This window comes from Notothenia rossii, assembly GCF_949606895.1.
Source record: "Notothenia rossii genome assembly, chromosome: 3".
Classification (NCBI taxonomy): domain Eukaryota; kingdom Metazoa; phylum Chordata; class Actinopteri; order Perciformes; family Nototheniidae; genus Notothenia; species Notothenia rossii.
The window spans coordinates 4010080-4036425 of NC_136901.1; the positions used below are offsets into that span (position 1 = coordinate 4010080).

General features: G+C 42.1%; 1 protein-coding gene across 3 annotated transcripts in view; it reads left to right on the plus strand.

The window, feature by feature from the left end:
* Window positions 1-26346, plus strand: part of zranb3 (zinc finger, RAN-binding domain containing 3) — an 89883-nt gene that overhangs the window by 28100 nt on the left and 35437 nt on the right. For all 3 annotated transcript variants that reach the window (XM_079667602.1, XM_079667601.1, XM_079667603.1), the window contains 6 exons: window positions 5020-5157; window positions 8652-8771; window positions 18004-18123; window positions 18996-19175; window positions 20517-20690; window positions 21100-21535. In XM_079667602.1, the coding sequence (XP_079523728.1) occupies window positions 5020-5157; window positions 8652-8771; window positions 18004-18123; window positions 18996-19175; window positions 20517-20690; window positions 21100-21535 (1168 nt within the window). The remainder of the gene's footprint in view (window positions 1-5019; window positions 5158-8651; window positions 8772-18003; window positions 18124-18995; window positions 19176-20516; window positions 20691-21099; window positions 21536-26346) is intronic.

Genomic DNA, 26346 nt, shown 5'->3' on the forward strand with positions numbered 1-26346 from the left:
ACTGCACTTTCCCTCCTCACCTCATACCTCAACGACCGCACCTACAGGGTTACTTGGAGAGGGTCCGAGTCCGACCCTTGTCAATTAACTACAGGGGTCCCTCAGGGCTCGGTTCTTGGTCCCCTCCTCTTCTCCCTGTACACAAACTCGCTCGGGTCTGTCATTAGCCCGCATGGTTTTTCATACCACTGCTACGCTGACGACACCCAACTAATTCTGTCCTTTCCCCGCTCAGAGACCCAGGTCGTCGCACGCATCTCTGCTTGCCTAGCAGACATCTCTCGGTGGATGTCTGCTCATCACCTCAAGCTCAACCTTGACAAGACTGAACTGCTCTTCCTTCCGGGAAAAGATTGTCCCACTCTTGACCTAACAATCAACATCGGCACCTCTGTTGTTTCCCCGACTCAGACTGCAAGGAATCTGGGTGTGGTCCTAGATAACAAACTGTCCTTCACTGCAAACATCGCTGCTACAACCCGCTGCTGCAGATACACGCTTTACAACATCAGGAGGATACGTCCCCAGCTGACCCAGACATCAGCGCAGATTCTGGTCCAGGCTCTCGTCATCTCACGCCTAGACTACTGCAACTCCCTCCTGGCTGGTCTACCTGCATGTGCCATCCGACCTCTGCAGCTCATCCAGAATGCAGCGGCTCGTCTGGTCTTCAACCTTCCCAAATTCTCCCACACCACACCGCTCCTCCGCTCCCTTCACTGGCTTCCAGTAACTGCTAGAATCCACTTCAAGACACTGGTACTTGCGTACCATGCTGCGAATGGATCTGGCCCTTCCTACATCCAGGACATGGTTAAACCGTACACCCCAGCACGTGCACTCCGCTCTGCATCAGCCAAACAGCTCGCTGCACCCGCACTGCGAGGGGGACCCAAGTTCCCGTCAGCAAAAACACGTGGGTTTGCTATCCTGGCTCCAAAATGGTGGAATGAGCTCCCCATTGAAATCAGGACAGCAGATAGCTTACACATCTTCCGACGCAAACTGAAAACTCATCTCTTTAGACTCCACTTCGAGCGATAGAATTACTAACAAAGCACTTATATACTAATAAAGGGCTGGCTTTCTAAATGCCAGTTGAGTAGCACTTGAAATGTTTGGCTCTATGAAACCTGATGTACTTATATGATTCTGTTTTCTTAAAGGTTGTATCTTCCTGGTCGAATGCACTTATTGTAAGTCGCTTTGGATAAAAGCGTCAGCTAAATGCAATGTAATGTAATGTAATGTAATATAATGCTCCAAGAAGTGCAGAAGTAAGTAGTATGAACTGGAAACACGAAAGTACAGTACCTCAATATTAATTGTACTTGAGTAAATGTACTTTTTTACTCCCGATAACTGTCATAATGATTTGCCAATTTACTAGGTTTGAAATTTTTTCTACATTTTCTGATTTAATTGGCGTATTTCAGCATGGCAGCTTATTCATTTCTGCTGTTGGGGATAATTCTCCAGCAGCTACAGGCCTCAGGGACGTGATGCCAGTTTCCATCAGGAGATCCGTCATAACAGCTGACGGTGTAACATACTGTATAATAATTTCTCGTCCATTTCCATGACTGTCACCTCCCCCTCTGACTGCTTCCCATTTAAGTCATGGACCACTTTGCTTTTTTGCGCACACAGCTTCATGTCAACGCATTTCTGTTACCGTTTTTGCTGCTTAGGTAAAAAAAAAGTTATGTATTTCACTTTGGACTTTCAACATAACCAGCATTTATGACATCATTCCTTGTCGGTAATTTAGTCGGATCACATCAGAGTAGTTACGGGGAAAACTATTTTAATTCCAAAGTTGTGGAAAATACCTACTCAAGGTTCAAGGCTTTTATTGTCATTTGTACATAGCTACAGTGTAGTTATGATAATTAATAGAATAGAATATAAATGGTGCAGAATAATCTATATACAAGTAATTGGAATATTGATATATACAGGGCCGTCCCTCCCTACAGGCCGATTGAGGGTTCCTCAACTGAGCCTAAAATGCGGCTCGCTTCTGCGGCGCAATTACTGTGGCGTGGCACGGTTTCACCCATGGGCGGTTCTAGGGGGGGCCAGGGGGGGCCAGTGCCCCCTAACACTGACCTCTGGCCCCCTGTGGCCCCCCAAAAATGAAAAGTGTAATGTAAGATTTACTACACGATTTATTGAATGACTGAATAGGCGGAACTAACGTTATTCGTCATTCTAGTCGGACCCATTAGAGCGGTGCACTCAGGACTCATTAGAGCGGTGTTTACAACGTTTCGAGAGACTACCACGATAATTGAAGGTGAGTTAAACTATTGTATCCGTGTAATTGTAGATGTAAAGTAGAGATGTAACTGTTCATTGCCTTTATTTTTATATAAATACGATATGTAACTTAAGCTGAAGCTAACAGTAATAACTATAAGATATATCTGAAATAAATAAGTGTACTGAAACAAATACATTGTTTTCTTATGCGCAATTACTTCATACTGTCTAGTTCTCTTTTTCGTCCTGCATTTATTGTGCCCCCCTCAGAAAATAACTGGCCCCCCCAGTCAAATTGGTCTAGAACCACCACTGTAGCACCCACGTCGACGCTCGCGAAACAGAGGGCCTCATGTTGGCCAGGGACGGCCCTGGATATATATACTGGTTCTTCCCTTACGCCTATGCAGAGATACGTGCCTGTGTTTGTGGTTTCTCTCCACCATGAAGAGGATACCAGGCTATTTGTAGAGTAAATGTTTCCTGTGTAGGTGTTTCTCTTTTAGCCCCCCGAAGTTGCGGTTTCTGCCTCCCACGCCACGTTGAATGCATGTGCGCACGTGAATGCTAATGTGGCTTCGACTCGGCCTTTCGGTGCGCCGGGTCACCGGAGTCAGAGCTACGAGTGGTTTGCTTTCCCGCTGGGAGCGAAGCAGCACAGAGAACAATACACATCCAGAAGCACTTTGTTATGTTTTGCTCTGTATCATAGCTCTTTCGGCGCTAATTAGGCACGGAGCCACCTTTTCAGCGGTGACACAACAATGAGGAAGTTTGCTCGGGAGGTGATGATGCAGGGGGTTTTCACAACCAAAATCCTCAACTTTTAAAGGAAGCTTTAATTAGAGGCTAACTATAGTCATTGTTTCTACATCAGACTCGCGTGTTGAACAGTTGGAAAAGTTCATGTCATGTTTTGCTAGTTGGTTAAAACTGCAGCTGTGAGATAAAGGACCTTTTTTTTGGGGGTAAAAATACAAAAACGAACGACCGGCTATAGCTGTTCGGCCTCGTTTCTGTTCATGAGATGAATGTGCATGACCAGGTATTTGTCCAGTGAGAAGAATAGACCCTCAGTTTCACCCTCCCATCTAAATGCACTGGTTAAAGGGAGATGTGAAGTGGCCAGTCACCCAAATCCGCAGCCATTGTGCTTCCCACATTCACGGAAATATGAACAATATAAAACATAAAAGCCTAGGTGGACATTATTTCCCTCTAAACAAACTCTCCTTTAAAGCACATTTTTGCTAACTGACGGTACACAGTGTGCACCAGGACCACTCACCAGCTCAGCCCGGCTCCTGCCGTCTCATTTTACTCCCTAATGATGGCTTTTATCTTCCACTGCAGAGACTTTTTATGCCGCTCCTGCCCTTTACGTTTTCAGCCCTGGCCTTTTGTCGGTGTTAGTCTAGCGAATATCATCAAGGGCGGGAGTGTTTAGCCACTCGGGGTTTTGTTTTTCCCCCCCGGAAGATTATAAAGCTTGAATGTAACATTTTTAATTAGAAATAAACATTGAGAGACAGCCTGAGTTGTGTTTGTGCAGGTGCTGCTGAGTGAGACATCTGAGGGAAAACATAAAGGAGTCTCTCCTGCAATATGATACTATTTATTCACTCAACCGTCCTTGACTTTGACAACGTTTGAATCCACAGAAATGCTAATTATCTCACTAAATAGTGTGAAGCTTTCATGTTTCACCAGAAAGCTTTCCATTGTACAAGTCGGGAGCGCACAGTGTCGAAAATACCGTTGTGAAATCCTCTTAATCTTTCATATGTGTGTGTGCTCGCATTAATAAGGCTTCTCTCCAATTCTCACTCTTTTCCCTCCCCCTCTGCTCACTCATCAGTGTGTGTATCTCTGTGTGTGTGTGTGTGTGTGTGTGTGTGTGTGTGTGTGTGTGTGTGTGTGTGTGTGCTTAATCACGCGCAGGCCACCTCTTCCTTCAGCTCGCCATATGGTTCACAGTTTTGCATCGTTTGATATGCAGCGCGCAAAGAAAGTGTTCATTCCTGTTGAATTTTTACACATGTTCTGGTGTTGCAGCCTGGATCTAGACAGATGCAATTGGGAGTTTTGAAGAAAAGGCACACAATGAAAAAGTTTTCCTTAATAAAATGATGTCATCCTGAAAAAGTCAAGGGGGTTCTTGTGGAGCACTCGAGATTATAGGCACCCAAGCTTTTGCATGACTATTGAATTAAACCCAAGCTTTGCAATCATCCGAAACAGTACGCTGCTTTTCTTGTCACAATGTGCGTACTAAATGTTCCGAAAGATTGCCACTAACTTTAACATGTCTGTATGATAAATATCAACGAATACACAGCCTCTCTGCGTGTCTCCTTCACGAACACGAGGAAACATATGCTGCTTTTCACCGCCTCTCCCTCTGCCATCCTCTCGTTTCTCCTCTCCCGCCTTAAATACTTCTCGCCAATCACCTTGAGAGCACGCCAGGCGTCTTTGATTTATTGTACCGGCCAGGCTGCTTCTCCATCTTCGACCCCGGCTTGTCACAAGGCGGCTATAATTGGGCGATGCTCATGACCCACCTAACACAGCAGCCCAGTCTGAGAGGGGGGTGGCATCCTGGGGAATTCTCCATCTCTCTTTTCTCTCTCTTTCTCTTCCAGGGAAAGTAGGACACCCAGCAGCTCCATTAATTGTTTTGCCCTTTATATCTCAAAAAACATCCGAGAGAGAGAGATAAATAAAGGACACTGTCTTGTCTCTCTTTTGCAGGAGGCCTCAGCCAGCTTCGCAGAGTGGGAGCGATTGATGAAGGGACTGGGGTCGGGGGTCATCGGCACGGACAGCAACCCCTTCACGCATGTCATGAGCCTGGTCACACGGATGTACAAGCAAACTGCGATTGCCAAGGTAATGGGAGAGCAGGTGCTTCTGGAGTCTATCTCACTTTAACCCAGCAGTACATACACCTTGATTGGCTTCAAAGATAGGCTGTATTTCTCTGAATACTACCTAGGGTGCTCTATATGTTAAGATATCACATGAGAAGTGGAACCAATGGTATAAAATGAGACGCACGTCCTCCTAAATATGTGCGTGCTAGACATATTACGAAATCAAAAAAGTAGTTAGAGTAGATAGGCCGTTAAAAAACGTCAGGTGTGAACATGTGTGTATTAATCCGCAACTGAAAATAGTCCCCAACAAAGAACAAAAAAACAATCTGAAATGCGTACCGTCACTTGTGTCACAAAGCGCATTTGCGTAGCGACGTACTTGTGAAGCTTTTCCAGAAGGCGGTCAGATCACCGGACGACAGTCGGTCTCCGTGTGCACAGACAGGGTTGCTGTTAACGTCGGTCTGTACAACGGGATTGTGCCAAAACTACGCCAACCGGCTGCGGAGGGAGACTCCCCCCCCCCCCCCCTTCACTGGAGAACTGCACTAAAACAGCTGATCACAACGTTCACACTCTGTGACAACGAAGTACTCCACTAGCCCCCCCCCCCCGTCGACTCTCCAGCATCTCAGGGAAAACAGTTTTGGTTTGCACAATATCTTTGGACTTGCTTGAGACTTAAAGACTTGGTACTGACTTAATCGTGCTGCAAAATGAAGCCAAAAATGAGGAATTACCTTCAGAAAATAGTTTGTTAAATACATTTGATGTAAAGCTACCCCTTTGTAGATGTACATATCCATATGAACAGTGAGAAAACAGATGCATTCACATCATTACACCAATATCTGCATACTTTTTTATTGATGGAAACATGCTTTGGGAGGATTTTAACCTCTATGAGCCAACAGTTACAACATCAAACTACACTCAACACCCAGAACAGTTTGAAAAGCATAAAAAATGAAAGAAAATGCACTTTTTATTTATATTTGAATGTTTCTGTAAATAGTGAGTTGACGGTACAGCATCATGTTCACAGCCGCTTGAGCCGACCGCTCTGTGAGACCTCAATTGGGGGATGCATCGCCATGGTAACAGAGCCTAATGGTCGCCCAGTGAAAAGCACTTAGACAAAGTAGGGAGTGATAACCAAGGTATTATTTAGTTGCGTCCAGCTCGGCGTGATTTCACCTTATCTCAAAGTTACACACCGCAACTAAAATAGAATCTCTGTGATGCTGTTGCTGTGGAAACCCAGTCGGCTCTCAGGTTGAAGTGACGTCTTTTTTTCTGTTTTAATGAGAGAATGGGAAGGTGGTTTGATGCAAACACAGTGTGAGGAAGGGTTGGGGGTCAGAGGTGTGGAGAATGTAACATTTACATTTCCTGTTTCTCAGTGGGAAGTCCTCATCAGTCTCCAGATTTCACTCTAATCTTGATGCTCTGAAACCTGGCAGTTCCTCAATCTCTTATGTTTGTAGTCGAGTAAACATTTCCCCCAAATATAGTATCCCTCACCAATCGTCTGTTTTGCTCAAGAGCTGGTGTTCCTCTCAATTAGCCCGACGCCCTGAGCCATGAGGAGCGAGCCCCGAGGTTAACGAAGACCGGAGATAACCACCGAATGCAATCATCGACACGCTGCTCGCTCAGCCTGCCTCCAAGCCTGGATCTTTCCTGCGCTCCGCGTTGTTTGCTGATTGGATTTCTGCTCAGTTTAGCCTAACACTGGACCTCCTTTCATTACAAAGCCCCCCCCACGCCCACTCAACCCACCTCAAAGCCGATACCCGGTCTCATTTCCTCTCCTATTGGTTTTAAGAGTCAGACACACTTTCTACTTCAAGATAAAAAAAAACGTTCTTTTTTTAGATCACCAGGAGGGGTGCAATGGTGTGATGGATTCACAAATCTATGTCACTCTGACGAGCATCGCGGCCTCTTCCTGCTTTGCCAGTCCGCCTGGCGACGGACCTGCCAAACGCCTTTGGGGTATTTTTATTTACCCGCCAAGCATCTGCTCCCAATTACCCAGAGAGGACAGCTCTGATGCTGGACTTTAAAGCGAGCTAACAGGCCGCTTCAGACAGCCGAGAAGTTTGTGCACTAATTAAACTCAGCGGAAGGAAGCCTGCGAAGCCAAGCCGTCAGTAATGAGGACCCCCCAGATCAGAAAAGGGTCGGCAGGCCTGGCGGAAGATTCATTATCAGGCGCATCGGCTAATTATCAGCGAGGCAAAGCAGAGGTTCTCCTGCCAGAGCAGGTGTGATGGCAAAGAGGTTGTGCAGATTACAGGGGTGGGATTCACACCCAGGAGATAGGCCTGTCTCCAAAAAAAACGTCCAGCAAAAACTCAGCATTTCTCACTAGTTGGTTCTATTCTTGGCTGCTTTCTGGCCCGGGGCTCTGAAATGAGTACTGGGATGCTCAATGACATGCTCATGCGGACAGATACAGAAACCTGCAAGGCACGGTTAACTCAGTCACACTTCTGCTGCTTTCTCTTTCAGATTGTCAGCTTCACACTGTCAATCAGGGTCACAGACTTCTGCAGAAACAACAAGCAGGATTGTGACTGTGATGTTTTTTTCACCATTTGACTTCATTAATAAAATAATATTTAAGTGGAAAAAGAACAAATAACTCGAGAGTGAAATGCTTGAGACCTGAACTTTTAGTTATGTTCGACTGCACTCAACACTTTGACACCCTAACAAGCCTTACTAATATATTTTTAGCGGCATTTGCAAATCTGCTCTTTTTTTGAGCTGTCCTTGAGCGGTTGTTAAAGTTTCTGATTGTTTGACATTTTGGGGGGAAATAGCTCATACACTTTTTTTCGCAGAAAGTTAGATGAGAAAATAAATGCTACTACAGCCAGAAGCTAGTTAGCTTAGCTTAGCATACATGCTGGAAACAAAGGGCAACTGCTAGCCTGACAAAATCCAACGACAACAACCTATTCGACTATAATACTGGTGTCAATCCTTTTGTCTAACGAATGCACATCATGTTTTTGTTCATGTTAGTTCAATAAAACAATATTAAGCTTTTGAACATTTATTACAAATTGTCGCCAAAGGCCGTTGAACAACCGGTCAGACCGATCCATAATATATCTGTTTTGATGACATTTGAAACAAAGCCAGCTCTGCTTTCATGAACTAGTTGCTTCCTTCTGATTCATCTGGTTGTTTTCTTGTATCTGTTTTGTCCAAAAAGCTGAAAACAAAGAGCTCACACTAATCATATTTCCGAGTTGCGAGGTTATTGATTTGCTCTCACTATCTGCGAGCTGACAAATGCGCCCCGGTCGCTCTGTGTTCTCTCTCCGTCTAAAGTCTGGATCCCTGGCATTCAATAGAGAATCGATCACACGGAAAGGATGCCGCGGTGATTAATTGACTTCTTCACTGATCTAGACGATTCCTCTGTGTGTGGTGGAGTGATGGATTCAGTGTAGCTCCCTTTCATCTGTGTCTATTTCTGTGTGTGTCCAGGCGGGAGCTGTGAAGGACTACATTAAGATGATGCTGGAGGCGGAGCAGCTGAAGTTCCTGGTGTTCGCCCACCACCTCACCATGCTGCAGGCGTGCACCGAGGCCGCCATCGAAGCCAAGGTAACCTCAAGCGTCTTGTTTTTTTTTTTAAACTTTGTTTTCATTTTTCTTAAAGGGCCCATGTCATGCTCTCTGGTTGTTACCCGTCCCCTTGTTGTTATGAAGGTTTGTATTCATGTGAACGGTCTGCAGAGTCACAAACCCTCAAAGTGCACCCTGTAGGGAGTAAAACTCTAACACAGAGAAGACCTGTCTATGCTGCCCCAGAACACCTCGTTGGACATTTCTCTTTTTCCATTGTTTACTTCCTGGGTTCAGTGACGTGTGAACACCCAGATCAACAACAAATGGACCAATCCTTGGAGCCCCTCCCACACCAGGACCCCTTGGCTAACTAACAGGGAGTCCCATTGACTTGCATAGAGCTCCCTGAACGCTGGTGATAGACGAGTTGGGATGGTGGAGAAATGCTCTCCTCAGACCCATTCTCACAGCGTTACAAACCTTTTTAGGGGGGGGCGCCAGGCCTCAGATGATGATTTGAGGCCAAATATCATATTTAGACTTTTTTTTTTTTTTTACGTATAATTGTAAAGCAATACATGATTGTCACTAAAAGCCTTGTCTCTACTTTAAAATATAAAAAATAATTGATTAATTAATTTGAATAAAAATTCAAGTTAGTAGCTATTAAAGGCATAAAAAGACAGAAATGTATAATTCTCTCTTTAATAGAAATGTTTCTTCTGCCCGTAAAGTGTCCAAACCAGGCTTTTCTGGATAGGCGCATTTTTAAAACATATCATAACAAATCATTGTCCATGCCGATTTCAGTTGGATTATTTGTCTCAGTTGCTCCGATCAGATCGGTCTCCTCCATTTTGTAGATTATTTACGACTTTTGAATCCACATAAACACGCTTACTTTGAGCATGTGTTTTAAACAGTTTCATCCCTTTGTGAATTGTTTCCACTTCCGCGCCGTCCTTTAATTTCTTTATACAGCTGGAATCTAAATGAATTAATCCTGAGTCCAATAACCATCAAAATCACTCCAATAGTGCTCCTTAGACTTTTAAACTTTAATTACCGCTGTTGTGCCCCCCCCCCCCCCCCCCCTTGTGTGTGTGGGGGTGGGGGGGCGCAACTTCCAACAGGAGTCATTTGGGGGGGGCTCTTGGGGAAAAAGGTTGTGAACCACTGCTCTATGGCATACCATCCAACCTCCTTAATAAACTCCAACATATCCAGAACTCTGCTGCCCGCCTCCTCACCCGCTCCCGAGACCACATCACTCCCATCCTCCAGAACCTCCACTGGCTCCCCGTCCGTCAAAGAATCCACTTCAAAGTCCTCCTGATTACTCACAAAGCCCTCAACAATCAGGCCCCCCCCTACCTCACAGACCTGCTGCACCACCACACCCCTTCCCGCTGCCTCCGCTCATCAGAAGCCAACCTCCTATCCATCCCCACCCGCACCAATCACCGGAGCTGGTGGGACAGAGCCTTCTCCGTCGCTACCCCCTCCCTCTGGAACTCACTCCCACAACCCATCAGAGACTGCACCGACCTCACCACCTTCAAAACAATCACAAAAACTCACCTCTTCAATCTGGCTTTTCATGTGTGATTGTTTTTGTATTATTTGACTTTAACTTTAACTATATATTTATTTGTTGTTCCTTTCCTCTCTTTTCTTTTTTCTTCACTATTATCTGTAAAGCGTCTTTGAGTACCTGTAAAAGCGCTAACAAATTAAATCTATTATTATTATTATATTATTATATATAAAAAAAGAGATAATATACAGATGGTCCATAGCAGCAGGATATATATAAAAAAGATAGTTATGCTTGACTATAGAACATCTGTGTTCAGTTAAATAATAATAATTGTGAATCAGTTAGGGAAGAGTACACAGTTTCAAACTTTCCATGTACGTTAAAAATGGTTCCCTTGTCCTCTACAATTTACAAGTGGAGCCACCCAAAGTACACTTTATTTTCTCCATGTGTAGAAACTTCATAAGTTCTGTCACCCACTGGACACGAGTGGGAGACGTCAGGCGTCTTCTGAAACGTGTTGAAGCAAAAAACACAGCGACAGTGTTTCTGGGGATAATTTGAGGCAGTACGTCTACATGTTAATATCTTAATCTTTATTTAATAGATTAGGGCTGTCAAACGATTACAATTTTTAATCAGATTAATCACACTTTAAAAATTAATTAATCATGATTCATGATTAATCACCATTGGAACTATGTCCAAAATATGCCATTTCTTTATGTATATTGTTGTGGGAATGGAAAGATAAATGAAAGAAGGCGGATATATCCATTTAACATACAGTATGTTTATTATAACATTGTTCTGTGTGTCAAAATGAAAGACAGCCCACACACCTATCACTCATCAAACCGTGGGGTCTTATTTCATTACGTGTTGATTTCTATCAACACGTAATGTTGTATTGATGTATATAGAGATGTACTACAGCAAAAGTATTCTCCGTTAGGACTTCCTGCAACAACACCACGTCGTTATCTTGATTCTGATTGGCCAGAAGACATTATTAATGCTCTATTGAGAAGACGATCACTACGTGACAAAAGTTTTCAAAACCGTTTCTAGTCTTCGGTATTTCCAGACAAGTGACTGCTGAAATCAATCTCACTAACTGCTGTCTGTGTGATTTACTCCGCGCGAGTTGGCGGACTTTATTTTGCTTACTTTAACATCATTTCTCATGGTGGGGCTAAGGTGGGGCTAAGGTGGGGCTAAGGTGGGGCTAAGCCATTTCTTGGTATGGCTGTAGGCTACCCCAGCGCTGCCACTGGTGGGATGTATGGAGCGGGCCATTCTGCGCATGCGTTAAATGCGTTAAATATTTTAACGCAATTAATTCAAAAAATTAATTACCGCCGTTAACGCGATAATTTTCACAGCATTATTAAAAATGTATTGTAGCATTGTAATCGTGCTAGCTATCCGACGTTTATTACACGTTGATTACAGACCAATTGTCATATTGGACCAATATCAGCAAATTACTCATTTTTGCAGTACATCAGACTTTCAAGTGGATGAGCTGTGCAAACATACAACAAAAGGGAATCATTTGAGCAATCGAAAGGTGTTTGGGTTACAAAACGTACAAAACATAATACAACCGCCCACCCTCTTATCTCCATTATTTTTTTAGTAGCAATTAGACTCAGTTTTACAGGAAGACCGCTCCAAGAGTTGTTCAGGTGCTGCTGACCTTACACGTTTCAAACTCAGACATTTAATTTTTCTGTTTAATTCCAGGCCGGTTACATCCGTATCGAAGAAATCAAAATCAGGTTCATTGTCAAGTAGGCATTTAGAAGCCTCATTGAAAACCAAAAAGGATATTCAGGCAGTCCGTCTACCTGTGATATCTTGATCTTTATGTCAAAATGTATTGTAGCATTGTAATCCTGCTAGCTATCACACGTTTAAAAATGTTGGACATATCGGACCAATTACTAATTTTTGCTGTACATCAGACTTTCAAGAGGGTGAGCTGTGCAGGTTTAAAATAGCAAGCATTGTGCAGAGATGTGGAAATAAGTATAAGAAGTGTATCACTCAGATGTGCATCAATAATACTTTTCATACAACAAGTGCTTCACATAGACATTTCATAGAAAATGGATATCACACAGAATACATACGTCTAGATTAAAGGTACAGATTAATGTGTCTATGGGACGGCTTAACGTCTATGTGTGTTGTCTGTTTCTGTTTCTAAAAGCCTGTAGTTGTATTCATGTTAGTCACAAATTGTTTCATATCACACTCACTGCCTTGAAAATCAATGTCCCCATCAACCCTCTCAGATCTATGAAGAGCCATCACACACACACACGATACTTACAATAACACACGACCCGTGTTAGCCCCGTAACGATTTTACACACAACTCCCATTCGGATGCATCAACAGGGACACACTTATTAATAATAGATGTGTTTATATAGATACTGTATGTATAGTGTGGATATCCATGTTTCTTAGGTGTGGATGATGCACACTATTAACACGTTTCCTCCTTATAAACTTAAGAAATCGACTATACCTAAAGTGGGGGAGGCTGTGGCTCAGTGGATAGTGTGCTGGACTTCAAATCAGGGGATGGCAAGTTTGAGTCCCACTGCAGTCAGCATGTCGTGGTGACACACTTCACCCAGTGCTTTGGATAAAAGCGACTAACAAATGACATGTAAAGTCATGTAAAGTCTAGAGTAGTCTAATAATCTATTTACCGATTAATCACAATGTCTTTTATATATATTTATTAATTAAAAGTAATAAATTGTCTTTTTATTCCTGGTCTTTTTAGGTATTCTATACTATAACTACAACTAGGGATGCTCCGATCGCCAATTTTGTGGCTGATCGCCGGAATCAGTATCGGCCGATACCGATCGAGTGGGCGGGGCCTATGGGGATCTTCCATTTAAAGTGATATTTAAAACTCAGTTAATGGGGCTCAGTCACTGGCGCTTCCACAAACAACAATTAACATAATTATTACATTCAAATGAAGTACATTATTCAAGTTTACACTAACAAAATTGTTTCTCTCTCTCTCTCTCTCTCTCTCTCCTCTCTCCCTCTCTCTCTCTCTCCTGACAGCCCGTCAGTATCTCATGGAGCTCACTGATCCAGTAATGAGTGACCCGACAGTGAAGAATAAACATAACTAGTTTAGCTTGTTCCAGAGGTAGATCAAATAGCTAAGTGTGTTAGGTCTAACTTGAAGTGTGTGTCACCGGTCAGTCACCGCGGGCGGAGCTACAGGTGATCTGGGAGAGCTTTCTAACGGAAACTCTGTTGTGTAGCATTATATATTTATTTACTATTTAGAGCAATAAAAGTAACTATTCTGAACAGCATTGCAGAAATATAATGAATTATGAAGCCATTTTGGCGAGCTTGTTTTGCCGCGCACAGAGAAAAGTGTCATGTGATCGGCTCAGTTACAGTAGTCTAATAATGTATTTACTAATGAATCGCAATCTCTTTCTGTCTCTCTCTATATATTTATATTTAGTAATTACAAGTATTCAAATCTCTTTACGTGATGTACTCTAATCCAGTGGTTCCCAACCTGGGAGGCGCGCATATAATACATATACATATAATTGTAAGGCAACACATGATTGTCACGAAAAGCCTTGTCTCTACATTACAATCAAATATAAAAAATAATTTATTAATTAATTTTAATAAAAATTCAAGTTAGTAAAAAGACAAAAATGTATAATTCTTTCTTTAATAGAAATGTTTCTTCTGCCCGTAAAGTGTCCAAACAAGGCTTGTCTGGATAAGCGCAACTTCCAACAGGAGTCATTTGGGGGGGGCTCTTGGGAAAAAAGGTTGGGAACCCCTGCTCTAATCGAAAGGTATTTTTAGGTATTTCATAGTTACAACATTTCCGTGCATTTTTTATGTGTAAGAAAAGCCTAAAAAAACATGCAGTTGTCAGTCATCACCTAACCGTTCACGTTCTTCCTCCTTTTATCCATAATTTCAGGTCCCTGAGATGTTAGAACACTGTGTTCTTAAAAAACGTCACCTTGCTTTCCCACAGTCTCAACAAAATGTTTAAAAAAATACTCAAATATATCTCATTCAACCCTTTTGAAACAAGAGGTAGCCCTGTTTCTATATTGCTGATATTCCACTGTGGCACAAATGTTAATTTCTGTCATTTCCCGTTTAGACTTTCAAGTTTTTTCCACTGCAGAGACCTGAATCGCCCATTAACGGTAACCTGGAAGCTCTAAATGTGCAGAATTTATTCATATTTCACTCCTGCTTCCAGAGGTAATTGGCCCCATACTCTTTCATCCACAGTCCCGCTGTGTTTAAAAGTCAAACCCTCACCATATCTGTGATTAACAAAGACAGAGTACTGAGCGCTGAGCTTACTTTAGATGTCAGCAGTGATGAAATGTGTTTCTTCCTCTTATATGCTAAATCAACAGTGTACTGGTGGAACATTTAGATTTTGGAACACAATTTAATAATAAAGCAACTCTTAAACAAGATATTAAAGCGGCCCACTACAAAAATGTGAAATCTTGCCCAGTATGTTATATTCCATGGAATGCTCTTAACATCCCGATAGCAATTAATACGAGGGATGTAACGATACCAAAAACTCACGGTACGATAATATCGTGATAAAAAGTAAAATTTTTCTTTTTTTAAATTTATTTTTACTTGAATCTTTTTTTCTTTATTAAATAATAAATCTGATTTGTACAGCATTTTAGTCGGACAGTAGTATTTTAAAGTGTCAACAATATAATAATCAGACCTTGCAATAGAATAAATCAAGTTTCACTTTCAAGTAACTCAACTCTAACTCACTCACTCAGCATCATCAAGGTTATCTTTTAGGAATATGAGCATGTCCACATTTCCAGGTAGAAGCTGGGATGTTTGGGCGTTTGCAATATCCCCTACTGTGGAAAAAACTCTCCTGCTTGGTACTGATGTTGCTGGGACAGAGAGATATTGTTACGAAGTTGGATACACAAGGAAGAAAAGGACTCAAATGCACGACCCGGGAGCCAGAGATAAAGTACAAGTAATATACTTTATTTGCCAAAAAAAAGATATCCTCAAAAAGATATGGGCACTCTTAACGAGGCGAACAAAAATAGACTTTACAAAAGCACAACAAAAAATCATTCACAACGTGAGGAACAAACTTACAATAAGTTTCAGGAGCATGAATACGCATGTAACAAAAAAGAGCAAACGTGATGAGCAGAGTTTTGTCATGAGGACAGGACAGGACGAACTGACACTGGGAGACTGGGGAATTTAAACACTCAACAACGAGACACAGGTGAAAACAATCAGGGGCGGGGCTGACGCTGATGAGGGCGGGAGAACACATGAGGAAAGGGAGTCAAGGGACCTGAAATGAGACGTGACAAGAAACAAACAGGAAGTGAAAAACAATACAAAATAAACAACATGAAACATGACTGACTAACTGATTTTGTAAGTCTCACGACGGTATTGAGACATTTATTTACCTCGATATATCGTTACATCCGTAATTAATACATTACATGCTTTGACAATAAATACATTTTAAAAAATCATCTGTGGAAGCCGTGGCGCCGTAAAAAGCACGACCAATCATCTGAGCCGGCCCGGCTAAAGTAACTGGATGGCCTACCTGCCTGTCAGCCTTCCATCTGTGCACAAACTTATCTCGTGCCCTCATTGGTCATGTGTGCGTTCGTGTGTGTTGGAGGCGGGGCTCTGGGAGGAAGTCCGAAGGAAGGGGCAGATTTTTTCCGGTTGTCCACTTTCAAATTCTAGCGCATTCGAGCTGGTCTCTCCATTCTTACCTACCTACCTTTAAGTCAACACAATCTTATTTTGATTCGTATCTCAGCTGAAACACTTACATTACAAACACAACATTACCTGATTCTGGTCAAATATAGTTCAAAATGAGTTCTCCTAGCTAATTACAAGATCGGATTTATCTAAATATCCCATCTTATTTCAAGAACTCTTACCAAGCAAACTTTCACTTGTTTATTGGCAGATTTTTGTACTTATTTCAGCTTGTTTTCATTATTCTTTAACTTGTTTTTGGAGCAGCATTTTTTCCAGTGCCCTTTTATGGTTTTTGGGGTTCCCCTTTCCTTTAGTGTGTTACATAGGTTTCTGCTAAATGCTAAAATCACAAGGTGGAAATAAAAAGAATGAGCAGCCCCTTTAATCATCATCTTAAAAGTGTCGAAATCCTGAAGGAAAAAGTAAAGCTCCTCGAAGAAAGTAAACTTCACTTCAACAACTAATCCCCCAAGACGTGTTTCACAAGTCATCACAAGCACACGCTTTCTCTGAGCTTGACGCCAGCAACCTGTGAAACAGTGTGTGTGTGTGTGTGTGTGTGTGTGTGTGTGTGTGTGTGTGTGTGTGTGTGTGTGTGTGTGTGTGTGTGTGTGTGTGTGTGTGTGTGTGTGTGTGTGTGTGTGTGTGTGTGTGTGTGTGTGTGTGTGTGTGTGTGTGTGTGTGTGTGTGTGTGTGTGTGTGTGTGTGTGTGTGTGTGTGTGTGTGGGGCGCAGGGGTCGCGGAGGTGTCGTAGAATGTAATGCAGCGGTACGACGTGTGATAGCACATTCCTCCGTGAGACGCTCACTCTCCGGAGCGTTCACACTCACCAATTAACAGAGACTGGTTCAAAAAGGAACGACGAGACAACCTGCTGTCGGAAATGTTAGAAGGTTTGTTTGATGAAGTTGTGAATGTTTTAAAGTAGTCAATATACCATAGTGATACAATGTCATTAAGGTCTTGCTCTCTCAATAAGCCCATTTATTTCACTAGTTAACAGAGATGGGTTCACCAAAGGAACGACGAGACCACGCGATCAAATGATATTATCCCTGCTTCTTGGCTCCATTTGTCACCTGCTGTCGGAGATGTTAGAGGGTTTGTTTGATGAAGTAGTGATTGTTTTAAACTAGTATATATACCACAGTGTTAGTGCCCTGTCTTTACGGTCTTGCTCTCTCAATAAGCCCGTTTATTTGACCTTTTGTTCGCAAAGTTCTGCTTCATATTCATGCCGTTATTAGACCGTCTCCTGCTGTCGTCCGTTGAGCTGCTCTGCAGGAGCGATGAGCCAAAATCAAAAGAGTGCATTAGCGGCTCAGCCAGTGTCAAGTTCCCGTTCAGGTTTGATGAACCCACAGCCGCTGCTCTCTTTGTTTGGTGTTACAACATATTAGATCAGCTCGTTCACTGCGGCTCGTCCGATCGTGTTTTCATTCACACGTCTGTCATTGAAATATCTCCGGTACAGGAGACGGGTTAATGCACCGCTCGCAGCACAAATCTGCTTTTTAGACGCTGACAATGCTTTCGTTCTGTGTTCATTTAACTCAACACAATGTACCAACAACCACACTGGCATTATCTCTTCCACTTATTGAAGGGGCACGCTTCTCTGCTAATACACCTGTGATAAATAACAGACGAGGCTTGGTTAGTGTGGCCTTGAAAAAGGGTATTATGTTGAAATGTAAAGTGGGAATATGTAACTTTTGAAAGGGTTACAATTTGTATAAAACAACATAATACAAGCATCCACCCTCTTATCTTGAAACTCATCTAACAAATCCCAAAAAGTGACAAAGAAACAAGTCCGTAACAATGAGTTTTTAGTAGCAATTAGACTAACTTCAACAGGAATTTATTATTTGTTCTGTTTCCTTTAAGGCTGGTTACATCCGTATCGATGGCAGCGTCCCGTCGTCAGAACGAATGCAGCTCGTCAACAAGTTCCAGAGCGACCCGGAGACACGAGTCGCTATCCTCGGCATCCAGGCAGCCGGCCAGGTACACACACACACACACACACACACACACACACACACACACACACACACACACACACACACACACACACACACACACACACACACACTCTCCGTATACATGCCCTACATAACCACCCTTGAATTGGCTGTATTCTGGTTATCGTCTATTCCTATTTCTATGCATTGTAGAACAAAATAACACTTTTTTTGTGTACCAATAATACAAATATACAGATGTATCATACTGTTATATCTATTTGAAGCTGTTATAACTTAAAATAAACTATCTGCCATTCAAGAAGTCAAAAATCACACTTGGTTCAGGGACACTCTGTAAAGAGAGGGTGCGATGCTTTTTAATTGAATGAAACCTCTGTTACCTTGAATGAGAAATGAACTAGTGCTGCACCGCTGTAATGCCACAATAAATAGGCTTTTAGATGCACATTAGTAACGATGATGACTGTTGTTGGTTTAATGAATGATAATTGAATTAAGAAATAAACGCTTTACTCTTAATGATAAACTTGACATTAATTAATCTGGGTTACTGAATGTGACGCATTCCAATCACAGGAAGTAGGTGCTTGACGCTCTCGTACGGCAATTAGCTGGAAATATTCTGTTATTAAAAGTAATTTAAAATACGCGGGCTTGAGCGGTTCATTCAATGTGGTTGAATGAGGTAAATGTTGTGTGTGTGTGTGTGTGTGTGTGTGTGTGTGTGTGTGTGTGTGTGTGTGTGTGTGTGTGTGTGTGTGTGTGTGTGTGTGTGTGTGTGTGTGTGTGTGTGTGTGTGTGTGTGTGTGTGTGTGTGTGTGTGTGTGTGTGTGTGTGTGTGTGTGTGTGTGTGTGTGTGTGTGTGTGTGTGTGTGTGTCGTCCCTCTCCAGGGTTTGACCTTGACCGCTGCCAGCCACGTGGTTTTTGCCGAGCTCTACTGGAACCCCGGACACATAAAGCAGGCGGAGGATCGAGCGCATCGCATCGGGCAGACGGCCTCCGTTAACGTGCACTACCTCATCGCCAAGGGCACCTTCGACACCGTTATGTGGGCCATGCTCAACAGAAAGGTGCCGTGTGCAAAAGGGTGGAGCGAAACACACTTTCTGATCAAAAATGTTTTTATTGCGTTTCTTCAATGCACAAGTAATGTTTTTCATTTAGAAGTGGAAAGCTAAATATATGCATACACATGAGACAATGGTCTACTAAAATGCATCAAATACCTCTGATCATACACATCTACTGTATACATACACACATACATATGCTGCAGATAAGCTATACCAATAACAGTGGAATGCATTTTGTTTTAAAACACACACTCTAAACACTTTATCTGTGGTCGAATACACGCTTTGTTTTGTTTAACCTTGTGTTTTTTGTCTTTTTTCTGTGTTCTTTTCGCTTCACACTGACTCAGCAACAGTTGGACAGTGTCCGTTTGTTTCTATGGTAACATGGAATGCTCAGAGTCAAACGAGCCAGTATTTCCATGACGACCAATGATGTAGCACAACAGTCGTCTCCTTTAGTTTTGGAAGCTGGTAATTAAACGACAGGATTATTTTTTCACAAGAGATTCATTAAAATCCTTAAAAAGTGTAAAAATAACAACAAAAAATGACACAAAAGTGAAGTAGAAGAAGTTGTTCTTTGCTTTTTGTTTACACAACTTCTAGAAAAGTATATAATTAACAACGATATTGCTCAAATCTGACAAACTTAGTTTTATATTTCCATGTTATGCTGCATATACAGTACATTATATCTACTGCCCAACTTGTTCAATATGACAAAGTACATTCACATTGTTTTGAGCCACATAAGCCTTAATTGGAGAATGACTGTGTTGTGTTTGTTTTTCATGTTATTTTATAATAGTATAAAAGCTATTCTGCATCCTGATTACTTTTACTTTTGAAACTAGAAGTAGATTCTGCTGATAATTCTTCTACTTAAATAAATTGTAATGGAGTATTTTAAGACTTACTCTACTTTTACTTAAGAACTTTTTCCACCCTGCCAAGCCTTTTGATTCATCAGCACACACTCCACCAATGTCACATTTCATTTGAATGATAGATCACTGGAGTCTCACCAAACATTTAAGAATAATTATAACTAATTATCGCTTTAATTGAGTGTGAGCTCGCTGATATATTCTGGCATTGATCAGCTAATCAGTGGACAGTGATGAAGAAAACATATGCAGCTGCTTCTTGAATATCACTTATTATCAGTGTGTATTCTCTTAAATATTGAGCTTTATGTTCTGCATGCATCAAAAACAAACTTAAAAATGACATTTCCTGTAATATCTTCCATGTGTGTTTACAACTGCTCGTTACAGATCATGCTATGTGTAAAATATATGGAAATGAGCATTCAATATTCTGCGTGTGCTTCAGGAAACGGTGACCGGCAGCACCTTGAATGGCAGGAAGGAATATCTGAAGGCCGACGAGGGCGACAAGGACAAATGGGAGTTTCTGAACTTCTCCGACGCGTGGAAACCGAGTGAGATGCTTCTGCCGCCGGAGAGAAACAGCGGAGACTACAAAGAGGACGTCTTCTTCACTCATGTGAGTTCACCTGGAGTAAAAGACTGCTTTATTTGACCTCTTTTCAAAGCTGAGATCATCCAAAAAGGAACACATTAAGATTGACTGCCCATAGTTGTTCTGTTAATACAATATTTCTCATACATTTCCGCAAAAGAATTCCCAAATTGAGATCAATAAAGCACCATCTTATCTTATACATAACATCACGGAGTCTGTATAAGATTAAGATATATTTATTGATCCCAAATTGGGAAATGTTTTCGATACAGCAGCATGTTAAGACAATAGTTTGAGTCAAAAATAAACAAACATAAAATAGAAATATAATATATATAATTATAAAACTGAGATTTGCTTCTTGGATCTTTTGCTGTATTTAATCTTTCAATTGAAGAAACCTGTTCTCTCTGCTTCCTTTTTCCCTCAGTTTGAGAAAGAGAAGCAGCACGACATTCGTTCCTTCTTCTCGCCGGGCGGCAATAAGGAGAAGAAGAGGAAGAGGACAGGAGACGAGGAAACATCTCCCTCAGAGACGAGCGTCAAGGGAACGAACTCTGAAGAAAGAGAGGAGATTAAAGAAACCGAAACCATCCCCGACGTGGACTTCTCCCCCCAGGTGAAGAGGCTGCGGACCCCACAGCCGAGCCCCAGTCTCAGGCCTCAACGTGGGGGTAAAAGAAGGTCTTCAGCCGGGGGGAAATTACCCAGCAGCCCCAGCTTCTTCTCCATGAACCCACGGAAACTTCTGGAGACCGGACCAACGTCTGAGTGGAGCTGTGTGTCCTGCACATACTCCAATAGTGGCTTGATGCCGTACTGCGAGATGTGCAACGTCAAACGCCCTTCTACTACTGCTCCGTCAGGTAAGACTCACATTCAATCACAAATAACCTCTTGGGTTACAGAATAATAGTTTGTTAGCTTAATCCAAACTGAACGTCCCAAAAGAGGGTCTAAATTGCCTAAAATGACACTTAGCTACTGAAACATAAAGAAACTTGTATACAACAAACAAGGAGAAACATGCATTAACCATATCGTGCTTTATTTAGATTAACCATTGGCCGTATCTATCGTACTCTTAGCAAGAAAGCGAATAAGGATAAAACACTAGATGTTGAAATATGCTTTTTTAAAGACATCATTTAAAACAGTGGTTCTCAACTGGTCAGGCCTCGGGACACACTTTTTACTTGGTCAATAAATCCCGACCCAACATTTTGAAGTACTCAAATCTATTCAACAAAAAATCCTGCAGTAATATATACGCTTTTCAGCATACATTATTAATAAAAGTGAAGTACAGCGCATATATCCCTTCACAGAACTAAAGAATGCTTTTAAAAAAGGTTTAATGAGATGATGGAATCGAAGCTGAACTATATAAAAAGGCACACATGCTGAAAACCCAACCCCAGCAGGGGGGTCAGGGGGGATTCTCCCCCAGGAGATTTTTAGAAACACTAACATAAACTACGCATTCTGGTACACTCTGAGTAGGAAATAAATAAATCTATTACTACCCGACATATTAATAATATTTTATGCCATTGTTTGTTTTTCATTTTGTTCTGACAGCTTGGTGCTCCACACCGAGAGAAGAGTAGAGAGGAGATAGTCTGTGTTAATTACTTTAAATTGTGGGTAAGGGTAGATAGCCCCCATTGTTCTGTGACCTGTCAATCATCAGACCAGGGGTCATATTTCATTATGTGTTCATTTTTATCTGAAGTTGTACCCATGGATGTATAAAGAAGAGTTCTCCCGCAAAGTTATTCTCCGTGGGGACTTCCGGCAACAATCTTGATTCTGATTGGCCAGAAGACTCGAAAAAACATCAGCAAAGATATTTTATTGAGAAGATGATCACTACGTGACTACTGGTCTCCGGTACTTCCAGTCCAACCTCACTGCATGCACAGCGTTAGAAAATTGGGCCTTCAAAATAAAAGTTTGACTTTTCCCCCCCCCCCAAAAATGTTTTTTAATTATTTTTCTTCACTCACCAACCAGCGACCCACCAGTTGAGAACCACTGATTTAAAACATGTTTCCCTCTATCTCTTTGACTGTATACTTCATAACCCACTCAAACTTCACAGGATGATCCAGATCCCTAATCCAAACTAAACGTCCCATAAGAGGGTCTAAAATTACAATATTCTGATTATTCTTATACAACATAATGTCACCTAGCTACTGAAACATAACAAAACTTGAATACATGATCCAGTATACTGCTAAGATTCAGACACATTAAATCACTAATAACCTGACCTACTCTTGTATTACGGACACTTGCAAAGCAACAAGGAGAAACATGCATACACCTATAGTGTGTTATTTAGATTTACTTTTATATAATAAGGCGGAAGAACACTGAACAACATAACAGAGACTTTGCATGCAGCTTCAACTTCGCTATAGCTGCGAATAATATGAAATATGTTCTGTCTTTTGAGAACAATCTCATGGGAGCGTACACTGATTTTATTCATTAACAATCATGTGTTACGGCAAGTTATTTGGTATTTTACAAGTGACTCCATTGAGCTGAGACAGAGGGTGTTTCTCAATGCCGAGGAAGGATGCTCCAGAGCCACTATTTCAAACATGCTACGTCATCGAGTGCCGCCAAAGGACTGTTCCAATGTCCAGCATACTTGGAATTCTACCGAGCCCGGCGTACTTCGTTTTGGGGTAATTTCGAGGCTGCACATGGGTAGACTTTGCGTCCTTCAAATTCCCACAATGCTTTGCACACGGACCAATTTCCCCAAATCTGTGGTGCAAAATGTAAGGTGGGGCCTCTCTCATATGACGCACACTTGCTAGCCTGTTCCACTCTTCGTTTTCCGAATGCCAGGAAGGATTCTTGCCTCGCTTCTGGAGCAAGTGACTCGGAAGACATGTGCTACCAAGCAAGCATCCTCGACATTGAGAAACACCCAGAATCTATAATCCGTTAGTGTTCAGATTGCACCCTTTTTTGTTTCTTCGTTTTTTCTGCAGCATATTTTGTACATTTACGCCTCTTTGGTTTACTCCTAGAAGGTAACCAGACCCGGTGTGTGTGTGTCTTTTATTAATTCACAAACTTCACTTCGCTGCAAACTGGATTCCATTAAGGGAATAAGGAAAATAAAGCCATCATCTCTTGCTTGGAATGAAGCGCTTGAAGCTGAAATCCATTCATTTCTTTATTTTCCTTCCTGTCAATATCAATTGCCGCAGTCTGTTGACATAATACTTTTCAACAGCATTACAGATTTCACCAGATGGAGACGCGTGATAGCGAAAGATGGAGGCAGAGCCTGAAATAGCTCCTCTCGCAGAATTCTCTCTCTCTCTTCGCAGATGACAAGGACTCCGTATAATTCTCACCTGTCAAACCCAGAGAGAGAAAACAGGCGCTTACTTTTGCTGCAAACGTCTCGCACAAAGTTGGAAAAAAGTTCCCTCTCTGACAGCCTATGATTGTATCGTGCTGGAAGCAACCGGGAGGAAGTCGTTGTGACCTGGCAGGCTGCAGGTCCGCGCTCTTTAAATGTCTGAGATTGCTGCGAGGAAAAAATATCCTAAAATGGGATCGCTGTTTTGGCAGCAGTATTAGTTTAGTGCTTCTTTTTAATGCGGGATGACCCACTGGATTGAATGGGTTATTGATATCGGAGGGATACAATCCGACAGACGTATAGATCTCATGACTTTGTGTAACCGATGGCTGCAGCTTCATATTTAGACGTTTCTATCTCACTCCTAGCAAGGAAGCGAATAAGGATAAAACTATACCTTCATGTCAAACATATTTTCCTCTATCTCTTGGATGTTATACTTCATAACCTGCTCAAACTTCACAGTAGGATAAGAACACACATGAGTTTTAATGAGAATTTTAATCCGAACTAAACGTCCCAAAAGAGGGTCTAAATTGCCTAAAATTACAATATGATGGTTACTTTCATACAGATTAATGTCACCTAGCTACTGAAACATAAAGAAATAGTATACGTTATCCATTGAATATCTTCCCTATCTGCATAAACGACTCTCAAGTCTCATTACGCACACAGGAATCTATATTCAGTGTAAGTACAGAGTCAATATTAGCTGAAGATTGGTGTGCAGCTCAGTCCATTGCAAGTGAGGATGTTGCTCTTAAAACACACACAGTTCAAACGAGCACTACCTCAGGCTTTGAGCATCGCGAAAACACCCACACACTCACCCCTCCCACCCACACACACACACACACACACACACACACACACACACACACACACACACACACACACACACACACACACACATATATTTTTTAACACAATTCACCCCCCATTTCATTCTCAGCTGCAGCAGATGCTTGATAACTATTCAGCAATCACACTCTTCTTTGTCACAAGCGGCACTCTGCATTCACAGCAGCAGCAGGCCGTGTCAGCTCCACACAGGGAATGTAACAACCTGCTGCATGTGTAAATGACAGACTGTGCTGTGAGAAATAACAACTGTATTTATGGAGATATCTCTCAACCTCAGCTCGCAGGAAATAATCAGGTCGGAGCACGAGATGTGTTATCCCTTCAAGGTGCAACGGTCCCTCAAAGTGACGGTGTGCAGAACACACGGTGCACGGACAGCAAAGCTTCATATTTACAGTAAAGAAACACAGGATTTCTCTTTTTAATGTGTGTTGATTTGAGCAGTAAGACAGCAGCTGTAGAGGAGGAATAGTCTGCATGCATGAGGACATCAGTCGGTGTGCCATAAGGTGTTTGTACCAGGAAGAAAATAAGGAACTTTATGTAATAAGTATTGAAACAGAAATGGCATTTTAGGAGCCTGCTACAATATCCCTTAGCTGCTGCTGCTCTACGTGTTGGGCTTTCTATTATTACTCTCTTATGGTGACATCACAGAGACTACGTCCATATTTAATGCAATCTATGAGGTAAACACACAGTTAATCCATGCTTAAAGCTGCAGGTTGTGAAGAAAACACCCAGTTATGTTTCGTTGAAATTAGGGATGCACGATATTGTTTTTTTGAAACCGATACCGATAACTTCCTGCTTCTCAAGACCGATACCGATAACCGATAATAATATAATATATATATATATTATATTATTATCGGTTAAAAACAATGAATGAACAATTGGCGCCATCGTTTCTATGATGAAGTTAGAGATCGTTTTAGCCCTGGGGTCGTCTCTGGTAAACTTCTTGCCTTTTTCAAAAGCCTCGTCGATAGGTAAAGCCCCGGTGCCTTTGCAGCTGGCTTTGGATTCGCCGCTAGTTTAGCAGCGCAGGCGTCTTCGTACGCTTTTAACACACCATCGTAGCGATGGCGATGTTTCAGGTGACTCATCAGGTTGGAAGTATTATAGCTCGTTGCCTTTTTCCCTCCTCGTGAAACTTCTGCATTGCATTTGTTAATACAGATAGCAAGCGAACTATCTAAGTCTGAAACTTTGAAATAGTCCCATACTACCGACGACATGTTTGTTTACTGTCCTGGCTTCACGGCCGCACACCATTTACGTCACAGCCAGGCATGAGTTAGGGAGCGCTGGATTTGTGAAAAACTTCCCTCTTCCTAAACCACTAATACCACAGTACTGGCAAAACGGGAGGAGCCGAGTGAAAAACAAGCGCCCCTCATCCCAATCCAT